The 20,965-nt window shown below is 48.2% G+C and overlaps 1 protein-coding gene across 3 annotated transcripts; it reads right to left on the bottom strand.

The window, feature by feature from the left end:
- Nucleotides 1-3,587: 3,587 nt before the first annotated feature.
- On the bottom strand, nt 3,588-11,759 carry LOC121444942 (gap junction beta-1 protein). Of its 3 annotated transcripts, XM_041646886.1 has the most exons (3): nt 11,641-11,730; nt 9,930-9,994; nt 3,588-5,095 (listed from the first exon to the last, which is right to left on the bottom strand). In XM_041646886.1, exon 3 carries the CDS (start codon nt 5,077-5,079, stop codon nt 4,228-4,230), a length of 852 nt encoding a protein of 283 aa, XP_041502820.1. In that variant the 5' UTR covers nt 5,080-5,095; nt 9,930-9,994; nt 11,641-11,730; the 3' UTR covers nt 3,588-4,227. The 3 variants fall into 3 exon arrangements, with proteins under 3 accessions (XP_041502820.1, XP_041502821.1, XP_041502822.1); XM_041646887.1 differs by lacking the exon at nt 9,930-9,994 and having other exon boundaries at nt 11,641-11,759; XM_041646888.1 differs by lacking the exons at nt 9,930-9,994; nt 11,641-11,730 and adding an exon at nt 5,447-5,550.
- Nucleotides 11,760-20,965: the final 9,206 nt, after the last annotated feature.

Here is a 20,965-nt window from a genome sequence, read left to right as displayed (position 1 = left end):
CATGACCAAGTTTGCAACATCTCTGGACTTGGTTGTTTGAACTGCTGCCTGCTCCCTGGAGAACCCTTATTTTTGCCAAGATTTTGTTTTTGGTTTCAGACAGGGTCCTTGATAAGTAGCCCAGTCTTGACGTCTCACTCCTTCCTCAGCCTCCAGAGTGCTGGGTTTATAGATGTGTGTCAAATCTGGATTTATACCACCAAATTTTTTCTTTGTCTTCCTCTTCCTCCTTTGACAGCGTCTCTTTGTAACCTTGGCTGTCCTGGAACTCACTCTGTAGACCAGGCTGGCCTGGAACTCACAGAGAGATCTGTCTGCCTCTGCCTCCCGAGTGCTGGCATTAAAGGTGTGCTTTAATCCCAGCTACAGAGTCAAATTCTTTGCATAAACTTCAGCCTGGCTGAACTGGATTTCCTCCTTTCTGGCTCCTGTGGAGTTCTAATACACACTTTCTAGGTGCCTTTGAAACTATTTTACATTTATAACTTGATTTCTTTTAACGTTCTTATTGATTTTTTGACAGGGTCTCATACAGCCCAGACTGGCCTCAAACTCCCTATTTAGCCAAGGCTGGACCTGAACTTCTGCCCCCACCTTCTAAGTGCTGAGATTGCAGGTATGCCACCACTCCTAACTCATTACCTTGATAATTTTTAAAGATTTCTTTTAAATTATCTATTTTTATTTTTATTTTATGAGCATTGAGGTTTTGCCTGCAAGTAAGTCTGTATGAGGGTGTTAGATCCCCTGGAACTAGAGTTCCAGACAGAGGGGGTGCCATGTGGGTGCGGGGAATTGACCCTGAGTCCTCTGGAAGAGCAGCCAGTACTCTTAACTGCTGAGTCATCTCTCATTATCTTTATTTTTATAATCAGTTTTTGAACACAACTTGTTTGATTCTCAAAAAAATAAATAAATAAAAATCAAAGCCTAGCTGGTTGTGGTTGTTGTGCACACCTTTAATCCTAGTACTTGGGAGGCAGAGACAGGCGGCTCTCTGTGAGTTCGAGTCCAGCCTGGTCTACAGAGCGAGTTTCCAGGACAGCCAGGGCTGCTACAAAGAGAAACCCTGTCTCGAAAAAACAAAACAACCCTGTGAAAGACAGTAGTTATTATGTACTCTATACTGCAGCTATAAATACTGAGACCTACAAGTGGCGAAGGGGTCAAGCCCACCAGTGGAAAGCCCAGTCTCCTAACTCCAGCACCCTCTTCGTTATCCAGCCCACTCAGCACATCATGAACTATACGTACTAAGCCCTCAGTGTGTTTCCCTCAAATGAAACCATCAGTCCCGGGGCAGCCTCTCCCACTACGTTTTTGAGACTTGCCTCTTGGAGCTCCTTTCAAGATTCTTCCTTCAGCCTGTTTCCACCTGGTTAACAGGACACAAGAATCCCGTGTCCTAACCTCTCTCTGGTTCCTAATGCCTGATATTTGTTTTCCCACCTTTGCCCCACAGAGGTAGCCTCCATCTGGAAATGGAATCTTCTTTTCCTTCGTTTTTTTTTTTTTTTTTAACAGGAGCTCTCTAGCCAGCCCTGGCTGTCCTGAAACTCTTTATACAGACTAGATTGGCTTGGAACTCACAGAGATCCACTTGCCTTTGTCCTCTGCCTCCCAAGTGCTGGGATTAAAGGCGTGCGCCACCACACAGGGTTTGGGATTGGAACAGTAGATTTCCGACATGATGAGCAGTTTATCCTTTCTTGCTCGGACACAGGTGTGAGGGTCCCGCAGGGACTAGGATTAATTAATTGTGTTGGGGACAGAACCAAGGCAAGCATATTAGAAACCCACTCTACTAACTGAGCTACATCCCCGCCCCCAGGGTGGAATTTTGTAAAAGAAAATCTTTCTCTTGAGGACCTTTTGCACAAAGAGGAGATGGTCTATGCTTGTTGCATCGTGGGAAAAGGGGATGGATTTCTATGGGAAGAGGAATTTTGCAGGCCTCGTGTCAAGCACATAGGGACCTCTCCACTGACAGAGTGTGATGTTAGTTTCTAAGGAGAAAGGAGACTTCGTATAGGATGGGAGTGGTTTTGCTGTTGTTCCTGGGGTAGGGTCTTACACCATAGCCCAAGCTGACTTGGCACTACATACCTCAGGTTGGCCTCTGATTTGCCTCAATCTTCCTGCTTCCACTTCCTGAGCGATGGGATTACAGACAAGTACCCTGCTTGTTTCCTGGTTTTGTATTTTATGCTTTCTCTTAGAAAGGAAAAATTGACTGACAGAGGGAAAACAATTCTGATGAGGTCACACCTGATTTTCTTCATTTCTGGTGTTGTTTCCTCCATGTTACTCTGAGAGGAAGTGGCCAATGCTCTGTCCAGCTCAGAGATGGGAAAGCTGAGGAGGAAAACTTGCTGTGGGGGAGGGCTTGGACCCTGAGGCACCCTTTGTGTGGGCAGTGGCAGTGGGGGAAAGCCCTGTGAGGCTGGGGAGGGGTCCTTAAGAAACAGACAAATATGGGAGGGAGGATGAGAGGTGTGGGCCAGCCCTTGTGTGCACACAGGGAGACAGGCTTGGGAAAGGACACACCTTGCAAATAGAGACACAGCTAGGATTTGAACTCTGCTTTGTCAAGTTCCAAGCCTGGAGCTTTTCCTCCAGTAGTTGACAGGGGGAGGAGGGTCCTGGCAAGGAAACTTCTGTTGGACATGCCTGACCTCTGATGGAGTCCTGGGGGGCATGGATTCAGAGAGGAAAAAGGGAGGGACACTGGAGAGACAGATGGAATTAGAGGCCATATCCAGAGGAAAGAGAGGTCAGGGGCTTGCAGGGCACCAGAGGGTGAATGTCCAGGGAGGAAGGGGATGGCTGTCTCAGAAGTGTAGCAGAAGGGCCTAGCTATCTGAGGTAGCCAAGAAAAGTATACCACACTCTCATCCTCTCTCTCTCTCTCTCTCTCTCTCTCTCTCTCTCTCTCTCTCTCTCATCCTCTCTCTCTCTCATCCTCTCTCTCTCTCTCTCTCTCTCTCTCTCTCTCTCTCTCTCTGTCTCGATGGTTCTGTAGCATTTATTTCTTGTCTCTCTAGAAGAGGCTGTCATTTATTCTTAAAACAAAAGAAAGGAGGCATGTGAATTAGATACCAGTAGGCTATAAACAATGAAAAAGAAAAGAAATAAGTAAACAAACAAGCCAGAATAAGAATAAGAACAAGCTGGAGAGATGGCTCAGTGGTTAAGAGCATTGACTGCTCTTCCAGAGGTCCTGAGTTCAATTCCCAGCAACCACCGGTAATGTGGCTCACAACCACCGGTAATAAGATCTGGTGCCAACTTCTGTCTGCAGGCATACATGCAGGCAGACCACTGCATACATAATAAATAAATAAATAAATCTTTAAAAACAAAACAAAACAAACAAACAAAAAAAAAAGAATAAGAATAAGAACAAGACGGCTCCATGGGTGGCTTTGCCAGGCTCCTACTTGCAGCTTCAAGGGAAGGCACTCTTCCTTCTGCCCTTTTCTTTTCTTGATCAGCAAAATGCCAACCAAGGCCTGCTTATCCAGGGGGAGGTCAGAAAGGAGGGTGCAGGAGAAAGAACTTCAACAAACACTCAAAGCACCTCTTCATTTACTGTAAAATCCTGTTTAATGTGTAACATTTGCCCAGAGAGAGAGAGAGGCCTTGGGAACTGGGGCCTGGGGGTAGCCCTGAACAATCCCCACTCCAGTTTATCTGCCTGCTTCTCCCTCTCTAACTCCCTCACATGGTCTTCTTCTCCTGGCCCGCCCACCGCAGACAACAAGGCAAGCACCATTCTTCCTTTTCCTGTGCTCGTTCCCCTCCCTTCTCCACCCACGATGCAGAGCCCCTCCTCCACTCCGCTTGCCCACATCCCTCCCCACTGATGTGACTCCCGAAGTGGGGTACCTGACAGCATGGGGGTTAAGATTAGCTTCATAATTGGAAACACCGACAGAGCATCTCATCTCCTCAGGGAGAGGGAGAGGGAAGAGGAAGGGGTCCAGGCAGAAAGAGCTACCCACACCCTCAGTAACCTTGAGCCCTGCTGCAGAGGTGGCTCTCCACTCCCCAGCAGGCTAGTTCTTAGACAGAAGGCTCTCCGAGGAAGGGAGTAGGGAGAGAAGGAAGGTTTTGATAGAGTAATCCCTAGCAGGCAGAGGCCTGCTCACCGGCATAGGAAAAGGAGGGGCAGGCCAGGGCCGGGTGAGGAAGGGGTGGGATGGGAGGTTGCCTGGTACATGGGCATCAGCAGGCTGAGCATCGGTCGCCCTTCTCAGCCAGCCCGGCCCCGCTGCCAGGGCTGCGGCGCAGTATGTCTTTCAGAGAGCCATCCTGCTCGCTCAGCAGCTTGTTGATCTCATTCTGCTTGTATTCAGGTGAGAGGCGGTGGCCGAAGCCTGAGCCCTTGCGGGAGGGCGGATTGGAGCGGCGCTGAGCACGGCGGGCACAGGCCCGGATGATGAGGTACACCACCTCTGCCACGTTGAGGATAATGCAGATGCCGGAGGCGGCGAGCATAAAGACAGTGAAGACGGTTTTCTCGGTGGGGCGGGACACAAAGCAGTCCACTGTGTTGGGGCAGGGGTAGGCCTCACACTTGACCAGTCGCACCATGGCATAGCCGGGGTAGAGTAGATAGAAGACATACATGAAGACTGCCTCGAACAGCAGCCGGAACACCACGCTGATGATATAGGTCCACCACAGTGTCCCTGAGATGTGGACCTTGTGCCTCTTCACCTCTTCCAGGTGGAGGGGGTCCCCGAGCCCCTCGAGTCGTAGCATTTTCTTTTCCATGTGCTGTTGGTGAGCCACGTGCATTGCCACGAGGAGAGCTGGGGTGGAAACCAAGATAAGCTGCAGGGACCACAGGCGCACGTGGGAGATGGGGAAAAACTGGTCATAGCAGACGCTATTGCAGCCAGGTTGGAGGGTGTTGCAGATGAAAGAAGATTTCTCATCGCCCCACACACTTTCCGCAGCCACCACCAGCACCATGATTCGGAAGATGAAGATAACCGACAGCCATACTCGGCCGATGGCGGTAGAATGCCGATTCACGCCACTGAGCAAGGTGTACAAACCCGTCCAGTTCATCCTGCCTCATTCACACCTGTGAGACAAGAGGCAGGAAGCAAACTGTCAGAAGGTTAGGGCAGAAAGCTGGGCAAAGTAATGCTGCCTCCCCTGCCCCCATCTCTTCCAAGAGCCGGTGACGGGAAAGCAAGGAGAGTCATAGCTTTCCTCATCCATCCCTCTTGGCGCCAAGCTTTCCTTCTCATTCGCTTGACTTGACCTCTCTGAGTCCCATCCCCTTTCTTCACATACATCCAGCATTCTTTCCTTTTGAGTCCCTCGCTTCACCAGGCCTGTCTAGTTCTGCTCTTAGCCAGCTCTTCTGGCTCCCCTCCCCCAGCTAGCTACTTTGCTCCTAACTTATGGCAAACCCAGAAAGCCCGGTTACCTCGGGGAGCGCCTATCCTTGAGGCCACCCAGACAGCTCCCCTATGGTCTCATGTCTGTGTAGGGGGAGTGGTCCCTGTGGTCGCGCCTGCGTCCCAATTCATCGCCTCCCGGTGCTGGAGAGTCATATGCTGCTTTATACCCAGTGTCTGTACAATGGGACCTTTGTGGGGCGCTGAACAACACCCTTTAGAATTCAGATCAAACGCCCTGACTTCCGCCCACCCTACACACAGAGCACTTGTGTCCCAGCGCCGGACACCCAGCCTTCACCCACCTGTTCTGTGCCCGCCCGGTCCATCGCCGCACCCGCCCCATGGCCCTACCAGAATAATGGCTCTGGGGGAGGGAGATAGAACACAGACAGGTGCATGGAAGATGGGACCCCAGGGAGCCAGGAGTCTCTGGACTAAAGCCCTCTTCCATATTTCTACCAGAAACAAGAGTCAGCAGGAGTTTTCCTAGTCTTGGGTCCCCTTCCGGGTATGAATGTGCCAGAAGGGAGGAAACGTGGGGCATAGAGTTTATCAAGCCAGGAAGTGCAGTAATCACTTCCCCAAGCGTTCTTCCTTTTGACCCATTCAACAATCCTGTTATCCACTCAAAGTCACCTGGCTAAAAAAGATGAAGTACAAAGGAGTCTGAAGCAGACTAGAGTCTCACAGCAGCAGGCTCCTTGCGCTTTTGCAGATGGTGCCAGTCAAAGAAAAAGCTAACCATTAAAGAAAAAAGAAGGCGAATTTGATGTCACCCTGAAACACACAAAAATAAGGAAGCTGTCCAGCAAACTCTGACTATCCTTAAACTGCAGGAAAGGGACCCTTCTCCAGGGGGTAGGCAGGTGGGCTCATGGTGAGAACAAGCCGAGTGATAAAGCCATCAGGCAAGTAGCAGGTTAGACAAAGAATTATGCACGGGTCATGTAGCTTCTGTTTGCATCCTGACTCTTCACCTTGGGCTATTTACTGACTTTCCATGGGCCTGCTTGCTCATCCGTTAATGGCGCCCATGCCCAGGGTTGCCACGGGTGTCAATGAAGATACCTGCTCCAGTTTCTCAGGTGGTTATAAAGGGGTTAAGAACTGTCTCTGGAAGAGGAAACAATACTGCCTTAGGCAGCCAAATGGTCCGCTAAGCCCACATTTCTCCTTTTTCTCTCCAGTAATGTGTAACCACCTAGAGTATCTGCCATAGAACAGACAGCTCAGTTGCTGCCCTGGCCCCAGTGTCAAGTGCATATTGTAACCTCCTGCTTATGAGTCTGCCAATGATTCTAGGGAGGAAATTCTCCTCTCTCCCTTAGGCAGACAAAGAAGGCCTCTCCCCACCTCCCACCACTTCTGCCATTGAAGTTGAAAGGAGATTGTGTTAGAGGCAGGGAGCTGGATGAGAGCACCTCAGGCCTGGACCTACAGAAATACAGCAAACGCAGTGCATTTTCGGCCTTACCCAGGGCACCTCCACAACAGGGGTGGCTGGTGCAGGAAGAAGCCTTGTAATCACTTCTGGGTGCCTCTCTTGGTTATAGAGGGAAGAGGCAGTGAAATAGTTACTGGAAATGTTGGGGAGTGAGAGAAAAGAAACAGGAGATCAGGGCAGGTGGTATACACCTGTAGTTGGGCTATCTGGGGTGTGAGGGTTAAGGGAGGAGGCTCACAGGTGGCACACGCCAGTATTCTGGCTATCTGGGGTGTGATTGGTTAAGGGAGGAGTCTCACAGGTGGTACACACCTGTATTCTGGCTATCTGGAGTGTGACAGTTAAGGGAGGAGGCCCACGAGCTCAGAAGCTTTAGACTAAGGCAAGGTACGACAATGCACACCTGTAATCTCAGCACTTGGAAAGTAGAGGGTCAAGAGGTCAAGGCCAGCCTCGGTTACACTGTGATCTTAAGGCCAACCTGGATTACATGTGGCCATGTTTTAGCACACAAACACACACAGAGAAGCTCACGCAAATATTAAAAAAAAAAATGAAAACAAGCAAGAGTTCTAGTCCAGTCTATACAACTTAGGGAGGTCCAGTCACAAAAATAAAGCAAGAGGAGAGGAAGAAGGAACAGCCTACGGGACATGAGTTACTTCTCTACACAATGTTTCTTCTTCATTAAGGTTTTTTTTTTTTTTTTTATAAAGGGCTTGTCAGGCATGGTGACACAGATCTTTAATCCCAGCACTCAGGGAGCTAAAGACAGGCAAATTGCTTTGAGTTTAAGGCCAACCTAGTCTACATAGTGAGTTCTAGCAAGGACTACAAAGTGAGACTTCCCTTGTCTCAAAAACCAAAAAGAGTGGGTTGTGGTAGTTTACACCTTTATTCCTAGCACTCAGGAAGCAGTGCAGAAAGGTCTCTAATGAATTTGAGGTCTGTCTTATCTACAGTGAGTCAGTGAGTTCCAGGACAGCTAGGGCTACATAGAAAGAGCCTGTCTCAATCCTCCCACCTCTAAAATAATAATAATAATAATAATAACAATAATAATAATAATAAAGGAGGGATGGAGGGAGGAAAATGTTTTTGCCAATAAAATGTTTTAGGCTTCGCAGACTGAACGTAGGTACTTGGATCAGTGGTAGAGGACTTGCTTTGTGTGCACACAGCCCTGGGAGTGAGGAGTAACCTGGGCTAGCAAGATGGTTCAGTGAGTAAGGGTGCTTGCTGCCAAACTCGATTACCTGAGTCTGATACCAGAATCTACGTGGTGAAAGGACAGAACTGACTCCTCTAAGCTGTTCTCTGACTTACACGCAAGAGTGAGCACACACGTGCACACATAAATGTAATTAAAAAAACCCCAACTCCTGCAGGAATAAGCATTTGCCAAGTATGTATTAATCATGTGCCAAGCCCTTGAACGTGTGCTTTCTCCAGTGAGCCTCAGAACAATCAGCAGGCCAGAGCACTTGTTGGGCAAGCCTGATGACCTGAGGAAAGGATCACTTCCTGAAAGTTGCCCTCTGATTTCCACGTGTGCCCGGACACTGACGCAACCACACTGACATCCGTTCACATTATAAATGCACATGCAAATAGGCTAACAATATAAAAGAAAAAGATTAAGGAACATCTTGGGGAGGTGGGATGTTATTTTCAGCCTCTTGTCATGGAGGAGGAGACTGAGGCAGAAAGGGTCATCCCCGCCGGGCGGTGGTGGGGCACGCCTTTAATCCCAGCACTTGGGAGGCAGAGGGAGGCGGATCTTTGTGAGTTCGAGGCCAGCCTGGTCTACTAGAGCTAGTTCCAGGACAGGCTCCAAAGCTACAGAGAAACCCTGTCTTGAAAAACAAAACCAAAAAAAAAAAAAAAAAAAAAGGGTCATTCCCTAGGACCGTGCAGTCACAGAGATGGCCTTTGAGGGAGGTAGGGCTGACATGAGAGTCCACATTTTGTCCATAGCTTTTTTTTTTTAAATTGTTAAGTTCTACCTTTTTTTTTCTCTCTCTGTAAATGCTACGGCATCTTACAGAGTCACCACTTTTCTTTCCATGTTGGTTCAGGGCCGAGAAGATTCAAAGCTTCCTTCCCAGGGTTCCTCTGGCCTCCTGATTTGGCTCATTTTTCTTTTCTCAGGCTGTTCCCATGAACCCCAAAGCAAACATAGGTGTTTTCTCTCTATTTCCCCTCAGAGGTGCCCCATAAACCTCCTGGTCAACCTCAAATTTCTAGGTCCTTCTAAGAAATTCTTTGCCTCTTACTTTGAGTTTTCTGGGACACAGCCAGTAGCTCCCTTTGGGACCTCTGAGAACCCTTATGTGGGCACTGGGGTTTCAATTTTTGCTTTGTCTATGTCAACACCAGTACCTCAAGGCTGCATTTTAAAAACATCCAGAGGAGTGACCTGATTTTGAAATCCAAACTGTTTTCCTGACTTTAGGTTAAAGTCCAGCTATTGATATGGTTTGAGTTGCAGCAGGCATGATTTGCTCTGTGTTTAATTAGATAGGGTTTCTGAGGCCTTGTCAGGCTTTGAATTCCGGTTTGCCCAGCACTTGAGCACAGAACAAAAGCAGGAGCTCACAAAAAGTTCTGTAATGTCATCCCCATTTTTCAGACCAGAAAGTTGAGGCAGAGAGAGAGAGAGAGAGGGAGAGAGAGAGAGAGAGGGGGGGGGTTCAGTAACTTGCTTCACTGGCAATTGCCCTACTGCCAACTAATGGAATCAGATTGCAAATTGATTTTCCTCTGACCTCAAAGCTTTTGCGCAGAGCGCTGCTTCTGAGGGCCCCTCTTCTGAAGGAATGTTTGCTCTGAGACAGGGCACACAGCCCCAAAGCCGTACTCCTGTGCGTGTTGGCATGTGTGTGCACACGTGATGCATTTATCACCTCAGTCTCCCTTCCTACCCTGTCACTCTTTCCACCTGCATGTGACTCCTTGTGTTTTGTGGGTTTGGACAACGCGACGCTGGTGGGACTGGATGAGGTTACTATACTCAGGCCCAGACACCAGGGTTGAGGATGTGGTTCAGCTGGTAGAGTACTTACCTAGTTGGCAGGAGCCCTGAGTTCAATCCCCAGAAGTGGTAGTACTTGTGTATTTGTTCCCAGTTCTGTGGAGGTGGGAGCAGAAGGATCAGGAGTTCAAGGTTATCCTCAGCTACTTAGTAAGTCTGAGGCCAGCCTAGGCTACATAAGATACTATTTCAAAAGCAAACAAGAAAAAGAAAAAAAAATTAACCCAAACTTTATGTTCTTTCCTGTCTCACAGGCCACCCATAGTTAGGAAGGGACTTCCTTTTGAATTTGGGGGCGCTTTCCTCAGGGTGGTGTGATTAAAGCCAGCCTCACCTGTCTCTGTCTCTTTCCCTGTTATCTTCACGCCTCCACCCTGTGGTTCTCTAGAATCTCGGGTACTGACTTAATCTCCACCCCGTCATCCATCTGTCATGGTCAGGCTTGCTCACCATGACCAGTCTAGTGCGTTCACTCCCCCCCTCTCCCGTAGCCTCTTCAGAAGGCTTCTGCTGACATTCCTTTTCTTTTCAATGCTTGGCTTATTGCTATGTGCTCCTCCATCATCCACTTCACTTGCTAGTGTTGTTTGGGCTCATTGTGACGGCCACCATTTATAGAATGCTCCCCGAATATCAGAAATTGCATACTCATGAACTCTCATCCTCCGAACAACCCCAATTCACACATGTAACCGATTTAGTCTCGAACCCACAATCCTCATGCCTCGAGTCTTCTGAGAACCGGGATTATAGACATAAGCCGCTATGCCTGGCAAACACTCTAACTCATTACACAGCCGGTAAACAAGTGGTAAAACTCAGATTGCAAAGCATATTGGCCCCTCTTCCCAGACTGGGTCCCTTACCGATGGTTTCTGCCTATTAAAACTTCTTTTGTGGCTGGGCTGGTTGGTGCATGCTTTTAATCCTAGTACTCACTCAAGAGATAGAGGCAGGAGGATCTGAGTTGAGCCCAGACTGGTTCATATAGCAATTTTAAGGCCAGCTAAGGCTACATAGGGAGATCCTGTCTCAAAAACAAAACAAAACAAAACAAAACAAAACAAAACAAAACAAAACCTTTTGTGTATGTTCTCTTTCCCCCATCTCATTCTCTAAGTCCGTGGATTCTGCCATGCCATTCCTGACAGCTGGAATGACTTTTTAACAGCTGGGAGCCACCCTTCTAGTAAATCCTCAAACCATCAGTTACCAAGTCCAGCTTGAGCTTGCCTGCCCCCCACTCAAGCAAATGGAAAGGCATGCTCCCACATCCTTGGCCCTGTTAGCAGGCCCATGTCAGATTCGTGCCTGTTTTACCTTGTGGCCCAGAAAAGAAAGCGGCATGTGGCATTGTCTGACAGTCCCACAGAACCCTGACCCTGCATGCCAGAGAATGTCTTGGAAAAGCAAACTTAGCCACCTTATGTTTCAAGTTCTTCAAGTCTGTCTTCCTGGGACTCTGACCCTATGGGCAAGAGAAGAATCTTTGGCTTAGAAAAAGGAGAGAGAAGAACACGGAGCCTGGAAAGAAGGTAGGAGTTGGAGGCTGAAGAGAGAATCTAAGCAGCCTGGGCACCTGGCAGGAGGACGCCATCCCAGCTCAGAGGGAAGCACAGAAAGGCCCCAAGTGGCTGAATGCTGAAGTCAGAAGATAAGACCCAGGCTTCTCTCCAGCCAGCATTTCGACCCCAGCACCATATCAGCCCACCGTAGCCCCCCTCCCTCCCCACACTCCTCACCTCCCAGGCACTGCCACACCTGGTTGCAGCTACCTTTTCCCAGGGAATGTATGCAGGCGTGTCTGTTCAATGCCACTAGGTACTGTCAAAGCCCAGCCCAGGGGAGGGACAATAAGTCCAGGACCGGAGCTTTACGTGGCCCATAGCCCAAGAGGAAGCAGAGAAACATTAACCAGCCCCACCCCTGTCCCACACACAATCATTAAACAAGATTGATCCCTGAGCTCCCAATGGATTTGGACCTAGAGTTCTTGCCCTGTTCCAGAGGAAGAGAAGCATCACTGTCACCAGAATGTCATGTTGGGCCCTATCTGAGGTGCTGAACTGGACTTGACTGTGTTACACCCCTCAGCTCTGCCCGACTCTCGGCCTTCAGGGGGCCCACTGTGTGGGCAAGCAGCAGAGAGGACTCTGGTGCTGGATGCCATCTCTTCTAGATCCCAGCCTCTAAAACTATGGATAATTGAGAGGACAAAATGCCTGAGGTCAAAATGGAGGACGGCCTTGCTCCCTCCCTATATAGCAATACCAGGGTAGCATCTACTTACTGTCCGTGTACTTACTAGCTGGAGACAGACTACACTATTTCCAGTTACATACCAAAACCATAAAAACCTAGAAATTATCTTCTACTCTTGGGACCAAAGCAGTTAATCCACAAAGTGTGCCATCGGCAAGCCAGGACTCTTGGCAATCATTTAGGTAAACAGACAGTGTCAACCATTAACTGAAGGATCCATTTAGTCTCAAGGTCTCTACAGCGAAGGGCTCACCTGAGGACCCTGCTCATTCTGCAAACTGAACCACTGAGGAAACACTTGAAGTCAGCAGAACCAACTTCCTACCTTCTGATTGAACTCGCTGCCAGAAATCAAGCCAGGGCCCCAGCTTCCCTCAGCCAAATCTGAGTTATGCCAGATGTGTCAGCAGCTGAGTCTTTACTGGATACCTACGGGGAAGCCAGCATGAGGCTACGTGCTGGGGTCAAGGGGGCAGGGGAAGAGAGAACATGCTGATTCTTAAAGTGTTTATTGAGCTGGAGGTGGGGCCCAGTGCATGTACTTAGCTTTGTGTTAAATGTCCAACACATCCTCAAACAAGCTAACGGAATTTAATAACCTCTTGAGGCTACGTGACCAAGACCAAAATGATTGCTTTGTGTTTTCTGGTAACATGGTTCCGATTCTGACTGGGAGGGAATTCAAAGGGGAAGAGAAGAAGAAACTGATATAGGGCTGGGTGTGGTGGTGGCACACACCTTTAGTCCCAGCATTTGGGAGACAGAAGCAGGCAGAGGCCGGCAGAGGCAGGCGGCCTGGTCTACAAAGTGAGTTCCATCCAGGACAGCCAGAGCTACACAGAGAAACACACCTCTCAGAGTGACTAAGATCAAAATCGCAGGTGACAGCTCATGCTGGAAAGGATGTGGAGCAAGGGGCACACTCCTCCATTGCTGGTGGAAGTATAAACTTGTACAACCACTATGGAAATCAATATAGGGGTTCCTCAGAAAATTGGGAATCAGTCTACCTCAAGACCCAGCTATACCAACCACTCTTAGGCATATACCCAAAGGACACTCCATTCCACCACAAGGACATTTTCTCAACTTTGTTCAGAGTAGCTTCATTTGTAATAGCCAGAACCTGGAAACAACCTCGACATCCCCCAACCAATGAATGGATAAAGAAAACGTGGTATGTTTATGCAATGGAATAATAGTCAGCTATAGAAAACAATGACCTCATGAAAGTCTTAGGTAAATGAATAAACTAGAAAATTAATCATCCTGAGTAAGGTAACCCAGATCCAGAAAGACAACATGGTATGTACTCACTCCTAAGTGGGTATAACCTGTAAAGATAAGCAGGCTACAATCCACAGACCCGGAGAAGCCAAGTAACAAGGAGGGTGCAAGGATGGATGCGTGTTTCTCCCTGGGAAAGGGAACTAGAAGAGATTTCGTGGGTAGATGGGGGTGGGGGGATGGGAACAGGAGGGATCAGGTGTCAGTGGGGGAAGGTGGAGGGAGCAAATATGAGGAGAGATGAGTTTGAACTGGGGGGATTTGGGGGACTTTGTGGAAACCTAGTGCAGTGGGAACTCCCTGGAATCTACAAGGTAGTGCAGACTTGTGGGAGTGGCCAACCAATGGCCACTGGTCTAACTCATGGGCCTATGCCACAAGAGGCAGCCCCCTTTGATGGCCAGAAACCAAGGCTGGATAGCCCAGAGACATAGGCTAGAACCAAACACACTGGCAAAAAAAAGTCAATGAGTTGATTCCTAATGATAACCTTCTATACTCAATAGATCAGTGCCTAGCCCAGTCAGAGAGGCTTCCTCTGGGAGCTGATGGGAACAGACCAGAGATCCAAAGCCAAACATTATGCAGAGCTCAAGGAACCCTCCCCCCAGGAAGAAGTGGGGGGAAGGATTCTAGGAACCAGAGGGGTTGAGGACAACAGGAAAACACAACCCACAGAATCAACTAAGCCGGACTCGCAGGGGATCAAAAAGACTGAAACAATCACAAAGCCTGCATGGGTCTGAGCTAGGGCCTCTGCATATGTGTTATGGTTGTATAGCTTGGTGTTCTTGTAGGACTGACTCCTACCAGTGGGAGTGGAGCTGTCTCTGACTCTTTTGCCTGCTTTTGAGACTCTTTTCCCCCTAGGGGGTTGCCTTGTCCTGCCTTAGAATAAGGGTTTGTGCCTAGGCTTACCATAACTTGTTATGCCAACTTTAGTTGATGCCCCTGGGAGGCCTGCTCCCTGAAGGGAAATGGAGGAGGAGTAGATCTGGGGGAGAGGAGAGATATAAGTGGTCCAACTGGGAGGAGTGGAGGGGGTGGGAAGCTGCAGTCAGTTGGGATATAAAATAGGAGAGAAGGATAAAAAAGAAAACTAGTAAGAAGAAACTGATATAGTCAGGGAAGGTTTCTTAGATGAGGCAAGGTTTGAACAGATAAGGAAAAGATGGGAAGGGAGAAGGTAGAGCTAGAATTCCAAGGAGGAGGAACTGCATGAGAAAAGGCACAGAGCAGAAATGAGCAAGGCTTACCTGTGGGACAGCAAGGAGCTGTCTTCCAGTCAGCCAGGGGTTCGGAGCACTGGCAGAATTTAAAGACATCTAGGGAATTCCTTTAGTGAGTGTCTATGGAAGTTGGTATATGACACCAAGCCAAAATCCCTGGGGTGCCATGAGGGTGATAAATGTCATTTTGATTCTTAGTGATTTTTGCTCAGTATGGGCTAGAGTGGATGGAAGGGTAGCATTTTTTGAGTACTTAATGGCTGAATGGCAGTGTCCAAACTGTTTTTGCAAGTTCTATTTTGAGCCCCAAACTCATTCTGTGAAGCAATATTACTGTGTTATTGAGGAATTAAGGCACAGAGAGGAGCAGTAACATAGTAACATAGCTAAGATCTCTCGGCTAGTAAGTAACAAGGCTGGATTTGAACCCAGGCACTCTGGCATTAGCACTACACCAGAGTTGATGCGCTCTGCAGTTTCCATCAAGAACTGGCCTAAGAGGCTGGGAAGATGGCTCAGAGGTTAAGAGCACTGGATGCTCTTCTGAAGAACCTGGGTTTGATTCCAGCACCCATATTTCAGCTACCATCTGTAACTCCCAGTTCCAGAGGATTCAATGCCCTATTCTGACCTCCATGGGCATCAGGAACCCACATGTTATACAGAGACACGCAGGCAAAATGTCCATCAACATAAACTAGTTAAGAACAACAACAACAACAATAATTGGTGTAAGGGTCTGGAGAGATGGCTCAATTACTACTCTTCAGAGGACCTACGTTGGGTGCCCATCACCCACATTGGGCAACTCATAACTGTCTGACACCTAGACACACATGGCACAGACTTCATAGACTAACAAACTAGCAAAAAAAGTAATATTAAATTTGCTAACACTAGCAAAAAAGTAATATTAAATTGGGGCCAGAGAGATGACTCTAAGGTCTAATTCCCAGGACCTACATAGTGATCTTTAACTCCAGTCCCAAGAGAGAACTGATGCCCTCTTCAGGTCTCCACAGGTACCAGGCATGCATGCAATCCAAGGACATATATGTGGACATAACACCCACACACAAGATAGATACATAAATAAATAATAAATATAAATTAAAATAAAATCAGTGTTTTGTTTTTCAAGATAGGGTTTCTCTGTGTAACAGTCCTGGCTGTCCTGGAACTCACACTGTAGACTAGGCTGGCCTGAAACTCAGAGATTTGCCTGTCTCTGTCTCTCCAGTGCAGGGATTAAAGGTGTGTGCCACTATGTACAACAAGAAAATAAATCTTGGAGCTGGAGAGATGGCTCAGAGGTTAAGAGCACGGGCTGCTGTTCTAGAGGTCCTGAGTTCAATTCCCAGTAACCACATGGTGGCTCACAACCATCACAACCATCTGATGTCCTCTTCTGGTGGGCAGGTATACATGCAGACAGAACATTATATATATAATAATAAATAAATCTTAAAAAAAGAGGAAGAAAAGAAAAGAAAGAAGAACCAAAATAAGAGCCAAGCATGGAGATGCGTGTTTGCAGACCTCTGTAGTAGGGATCTATACTTGGGAGGTGGAGGCAGAAGACTCTGGGTCTCATCTCTATAGCGATGTTCAGGTATCTTAGAGTTACATAGTGAGACTCTGTCTCAAAGCACCCACACACCCCAAACAAAACACACAAAAGACTGTGAGTAAGAAGCAGTCCCCGATAAGCTAGAAGGAGGGGTGAAATAGGCAGAGAGATCAACAGTCAGGGAATAGCTCCCAGGGGTACAATTCACAAAAGAGGCAGGACCACACTTGTTACAGGACACAGAGGGGCTGGACATTTCAGGAGACAGGAAGCTGTGGATGTTTTAAGAACTCCTGAGAGGGAAACTCCAGGTCAATTATCAGCATACTCAAGGTTCCTAGGAACTCGGGCAGGGCTTCTCTGAGAGGCTTGCAGTTCCTGGGCCACAGGAAGTCTATTTGAGTAGTTTGTAGCTATGAAAAGATATTACTAAAAACAAAAGAAAAAAATCAAAAGTAATTTTTTTTCCAACACAGGGTTTCTCTATGTAGCCCTGGCAGTCCTGGAACTCACTCTGCAGACCAGGCTGGCCTTGAACTCACAGCGATGCCCCTGCCTCTGCCTTCCAAGCACATGCACCACTACCTGATGTAAATGAATATTTTAAAAGATTGCTGTTGGAACCAGCTTGTCCAAGCCCTGTTACCACTCAGCTCATTTCCTTGCTGAGAAGCTGCTCAAGAGAGGAAGGAAAGGGGGAGCATGGGGGGAGTAGGGCTCCAGCGCAGGGCCTGTCTATCAACTCCCTACAAGCAGCTGAAGGCAGCTTCTTCCTTGGCTCCTCAGCAGACGTTCTTCTCCTAATGAATGTTTGGGGGCCAGTGCTGAAGCATTTTAGGTCAGCCTGGTGAGTTCCCGGAGTCCGCTCAAGGTGCTCCTCATTGGATCCTGGACACACACAAGGTAAGAGGCCCTGAAGACAATGAGCCTGCTGTCTCCAGCACTGCGCCATTGTCAGCTCAAACAAGGGCTCTCATCCCTGTTCCACCCAAGACTGGTACAAAGGATGGAGAAAACGGATTGTATTCTGTAGGGTACATCTGGCCAGCAACACCGTCATAGTTCAGAAGCCTGGGCTTCATAAACAGCAGTGAGAGAGATCTGCTCATGACGTCACAGGAGCGTGGCCGGCTGCCTCAGCAACAGCAGTCTCAGCTGGCAGACAGCCGCACTGCCTCATACATGGAGTCCATCATCTGGATGTCCCTGGGCTTCATTACCAAACAGAATGAGCCATTTTGGGTGACTTTGATCAATGAGACAGTGTCGCTGTATGGTTCAGGCGTCAAAGGTACACTTTTTCAGTACAAATGACAGTTTTCAATACACATAGGCAAAAGCTTCCTAAGTGGGTCTCATGGGATGGGGGAGATGGTTGACCCAGAAAATCTGCATACTGTTTCAATAGTTCCCACCTCAGCCCGGGCTCCTGGGGAAAACGGAGGTGGCTGTGCAGTTCCAATTGTCATGGTTATTTATTGTTTACGTGCTTACTTATTTATTTACATGTCCTTGCAAAAGGCTATGTCATCACTTGGATGAATCTGTGCACTAGAAATGCATGTTCTTAGGAGGCCAGCTGGAGGTAATTGTCAATATTTTTCTAAAGGTTTCCCCAGAGACTGTGCTAGTCCGATTGCCATCGCTGTGACTAAAGACACGAGGAACATCAAGTGACAAGGAAGATAGGTCTCCTTTGGCTCCGAGCTCAGGTCTAGGGCTGGTGGACAGACAAACACATATGCGGCGGCACATATGCACGCACACGAAATAATCAAATAAAATGTACAGTGGAGGAAAGAAAAGATGGGAAACTTGGAACTCTGGGGCTCCTATCATAATATTGCTTAACATGGGCCCTACTAATCAGTATCCACACCCTCTTCTCTATGCCCTTGATGTAGAACATGGTAGAACCCGTAGAGAGACATGGGGGTAGGAACAGCACCCACATTAAATTCCATGCTAGATTTTTCACCCAAGAGACTTAGAAGGTAGGGCAAAGTAATCACAGAGAAGTCCAAGTCTCAGACCTGAGAAAATGAGGCCAAGTGTCAAACCTGAAGGGTGAGGCACAAATGACACAGGAGAATTGAGCTTGTTCTGTGTTGGTCAAGCAACTGATAAGTTGTTGTCCTGCCCATGAAGCTGTGAATAGTTAAAGTACATTCCCTTCCATTTCCAGTCTGTGTGTGCACAGTCATCATTCAATCTACACGAGGGCGTACCCCTGTAGGTTTTCTTCCCCCGGGTGTTCTATGGAGAAATCTACCCATCCATCACCCACACCTCAGACCGATGATTTATTGGAACATAGGGGACTGGAGAGATGACTCAGCAGTTAAGAGCCCTTGTTCTAGCAGAGGACATGGGTTTGATTCCCGGACCCACATGGTGGCTCACAACCATCTGTAAATCCAGTTCCATGGCTTCCAAGGGATCCAAAGCTCCCTTCTGGCCTCTGTGGGCACCAGGCATGCATGTTATAAACAGACTTACAGTTAGACAAAATACTCATACACATAAAAATAATAAATTAATAATAAAGCATATAAACTATATACCATAAGTAGATCCCTTGTAGTCACCGTTTCTGTTAAAAGAAGCTTTGGACTACCCTACTCCCCTCTCGATTAGTCAAGCTTGCCAACAGAACCCACCAATGCCTCCCCCAGACTCCCCTAGCCTCAGGAGCGACAATCACGACGCCTGCTACTTCCACGAATCAGTCAGTACTTCCAGATCACTAGATAGGGCAGCGCCGACAGCACCCTTGGGCCCAGACCTCGGGTGGCAAACATTATTCATGGGAGGGATGGTGGAATGTCCAGGTAAAAAACGAGGGCTGCCTTCTTCCTGCCCCAGCCAAGACGGTGCAAATGTAAGGACTGATTCATAGGGTCTTTTGACCTGCAGAACCTAGGAACACCATCGCCCTCTGCTTGAAATTCCCCACCTCTTTCCATACATGTCCACCAGTTTTATCAGGGTCAAGGAGCTAGAGCATGCCGTTGATGAGGCTCCTGTACAATTCCACCATGGAGAATTTCAGCACCTTGTCCAGAGAAGCATCTGCAGTAGATTTCATCCAACCTTGACGTCCCTCTATAATGCCTTGGTGCCTCCGTAAAGCCAGTTTATCTGGGCCTGGCCTATACAACGCATGAGCAACTCAAAGGGAAATAGCATATAGCTTTGTATGCTTTCTTTTTTAAATTTATCTTGGCTTTTGGAGACAGGGCCTCACACAGCCCAAGATGACATGAAACTCAGTGTTTAGCGGAGAGGGATCCAGAGCTCCTGGCCCACACACCTTCACCTCCCAAATGCTGGGGTACAGGAGAGTGCCACCACACCCAGCTTCCGTGTGCCTTCATTGTGAGGGCCTTGAATTCAGCATTCTTCTGCCTCAGCTTCCCAGGCACTGGGCTACAGGCATGCTCCATCCTACTTCCCTTTGTACACCTTTTTAGCCTATTGTCCTTAGTCTGCTCCGAGCCAAAGCCTAAATGGGATAGTACTTCTCTCGGGCCTTCAGGCCAAAAACTATCTCCATCCTTCTACCCTGACCCTGGCCTCACTCTTGAGTGAAGACTGCTTCTCCTCGGTGACTCTGCTGCCCCAACTTTCCTCAGGTGAAAACCTCTTCTTTTTTTTTTTTTTTCGAGACAGGGTTTCTCTGTGGCTTTGGAGCCTGTCCTGGAACTAGCTCTGTAGACCAGGCTGGGCTCGAACTCATAGAGATCCGCCTGCCTCTGCCTCCCGAGTGCTGGGATTAAAGGCGTGCGCCACCATCACCCATTGGCTCCTTAGGATTCTGCTCCTTCTGCTCACCCCAGAAGCAGGCTTATCCAGCAGTCTGTGGGGGTCCCATTTCAGGTATAAATGGTTTCAGATTCTCTGAAGGTACCTCGATTTGTGCAGCTTTTCTTCCACAAAAGACGAAGATGACTGAGTTGTTTTATTGTCTCCTAAGAAAATGAGTGTTCTGTGACACTTGGCTTGCCAGTGTGGGGGCACTCTGCAGAAAGTCAGGCCGTTATTGATTTCTGAAGCTGAGTGAGTGCTTTACAATAAACATTAACTGCTCTTTGCTGACATTTCACCCCACTGTGTCAGGGCTGGGCTGAGCCACGGAATACACCAAGCTTTGGTTCATTCCTAGAGAAACAATATCACCTATGGGACTGGTCTTCTCGTATTGACAAGGAAGCCGTCACTGTTACCGTATGAGTGAGTCACAAACATTTCCGTAGCTACTTCACACCCATCACAAGCTTTTGGGCCTCTTTCTCTGAAGATTAGTTGGAACTCTGAATGACGTGGTTGTGTGTGCAGCACTGTAGTGGGTTTTATGCTTTGGTTTTGTTCTGTTTTTTTTTCCAAGGAAATTTCATTCAGAAGCAAAGGGATGGCACCAAGCAGATGCATTGCAAGTGAACAGGCAGCGGCTTGACTTGCCGTCCTTGAGGGCAAGCGTTGGAGGACTTTCCACAGTTTTTGTCAGTGGCAACTTTGTTTCTGAGTGTAGCGGAGCCTTTGCTGATGCTGGTGCCCTGAGGTGGGCCGCTCTTCCTGTCCTGCGCCTGAACCCCTTCCACGGTGTCAGAAATCCTTCACCACTTGTCTCTCTGTAGCGTCTCAAGGACACCATATGTGACTCCCAGTCTGGCTGATAACTGAGCTGAACTCCTACCCTTTTGCTTTCATTTTTTGTGG

The sequence above is a fragment of the Microtus oregoni genome, unplaced genomic scaffold (genome assembly GCF_018167655.1).
Source record: "Microtus oregoni isolate MIOR12 unplaced genomic scaffold, Mior012 000150F_ref0000365, whole genome shotgun sequence".
Lineage (NCBI taxonomy): Eukaryota > Metazoa > Chordata > Mammalia > Rodentia > Cricetidae > Microtus > Microtus oregoni.
The sequence above is the reverse complement of the archived record's forward strand: the minus strand, read 5'-3'. Positions and strand labels throughout refer to the sequence as shown.

Excerpts from the sequence above, each read along its gene's own strand:
- LOC121444942 (XM_041646887.1), bottom strand. The coding sequence starts at position 5,079 with ATGAACTGGACGGGTTTGTACACCTTGCTCAGTGGCGTGAATCGGCAT.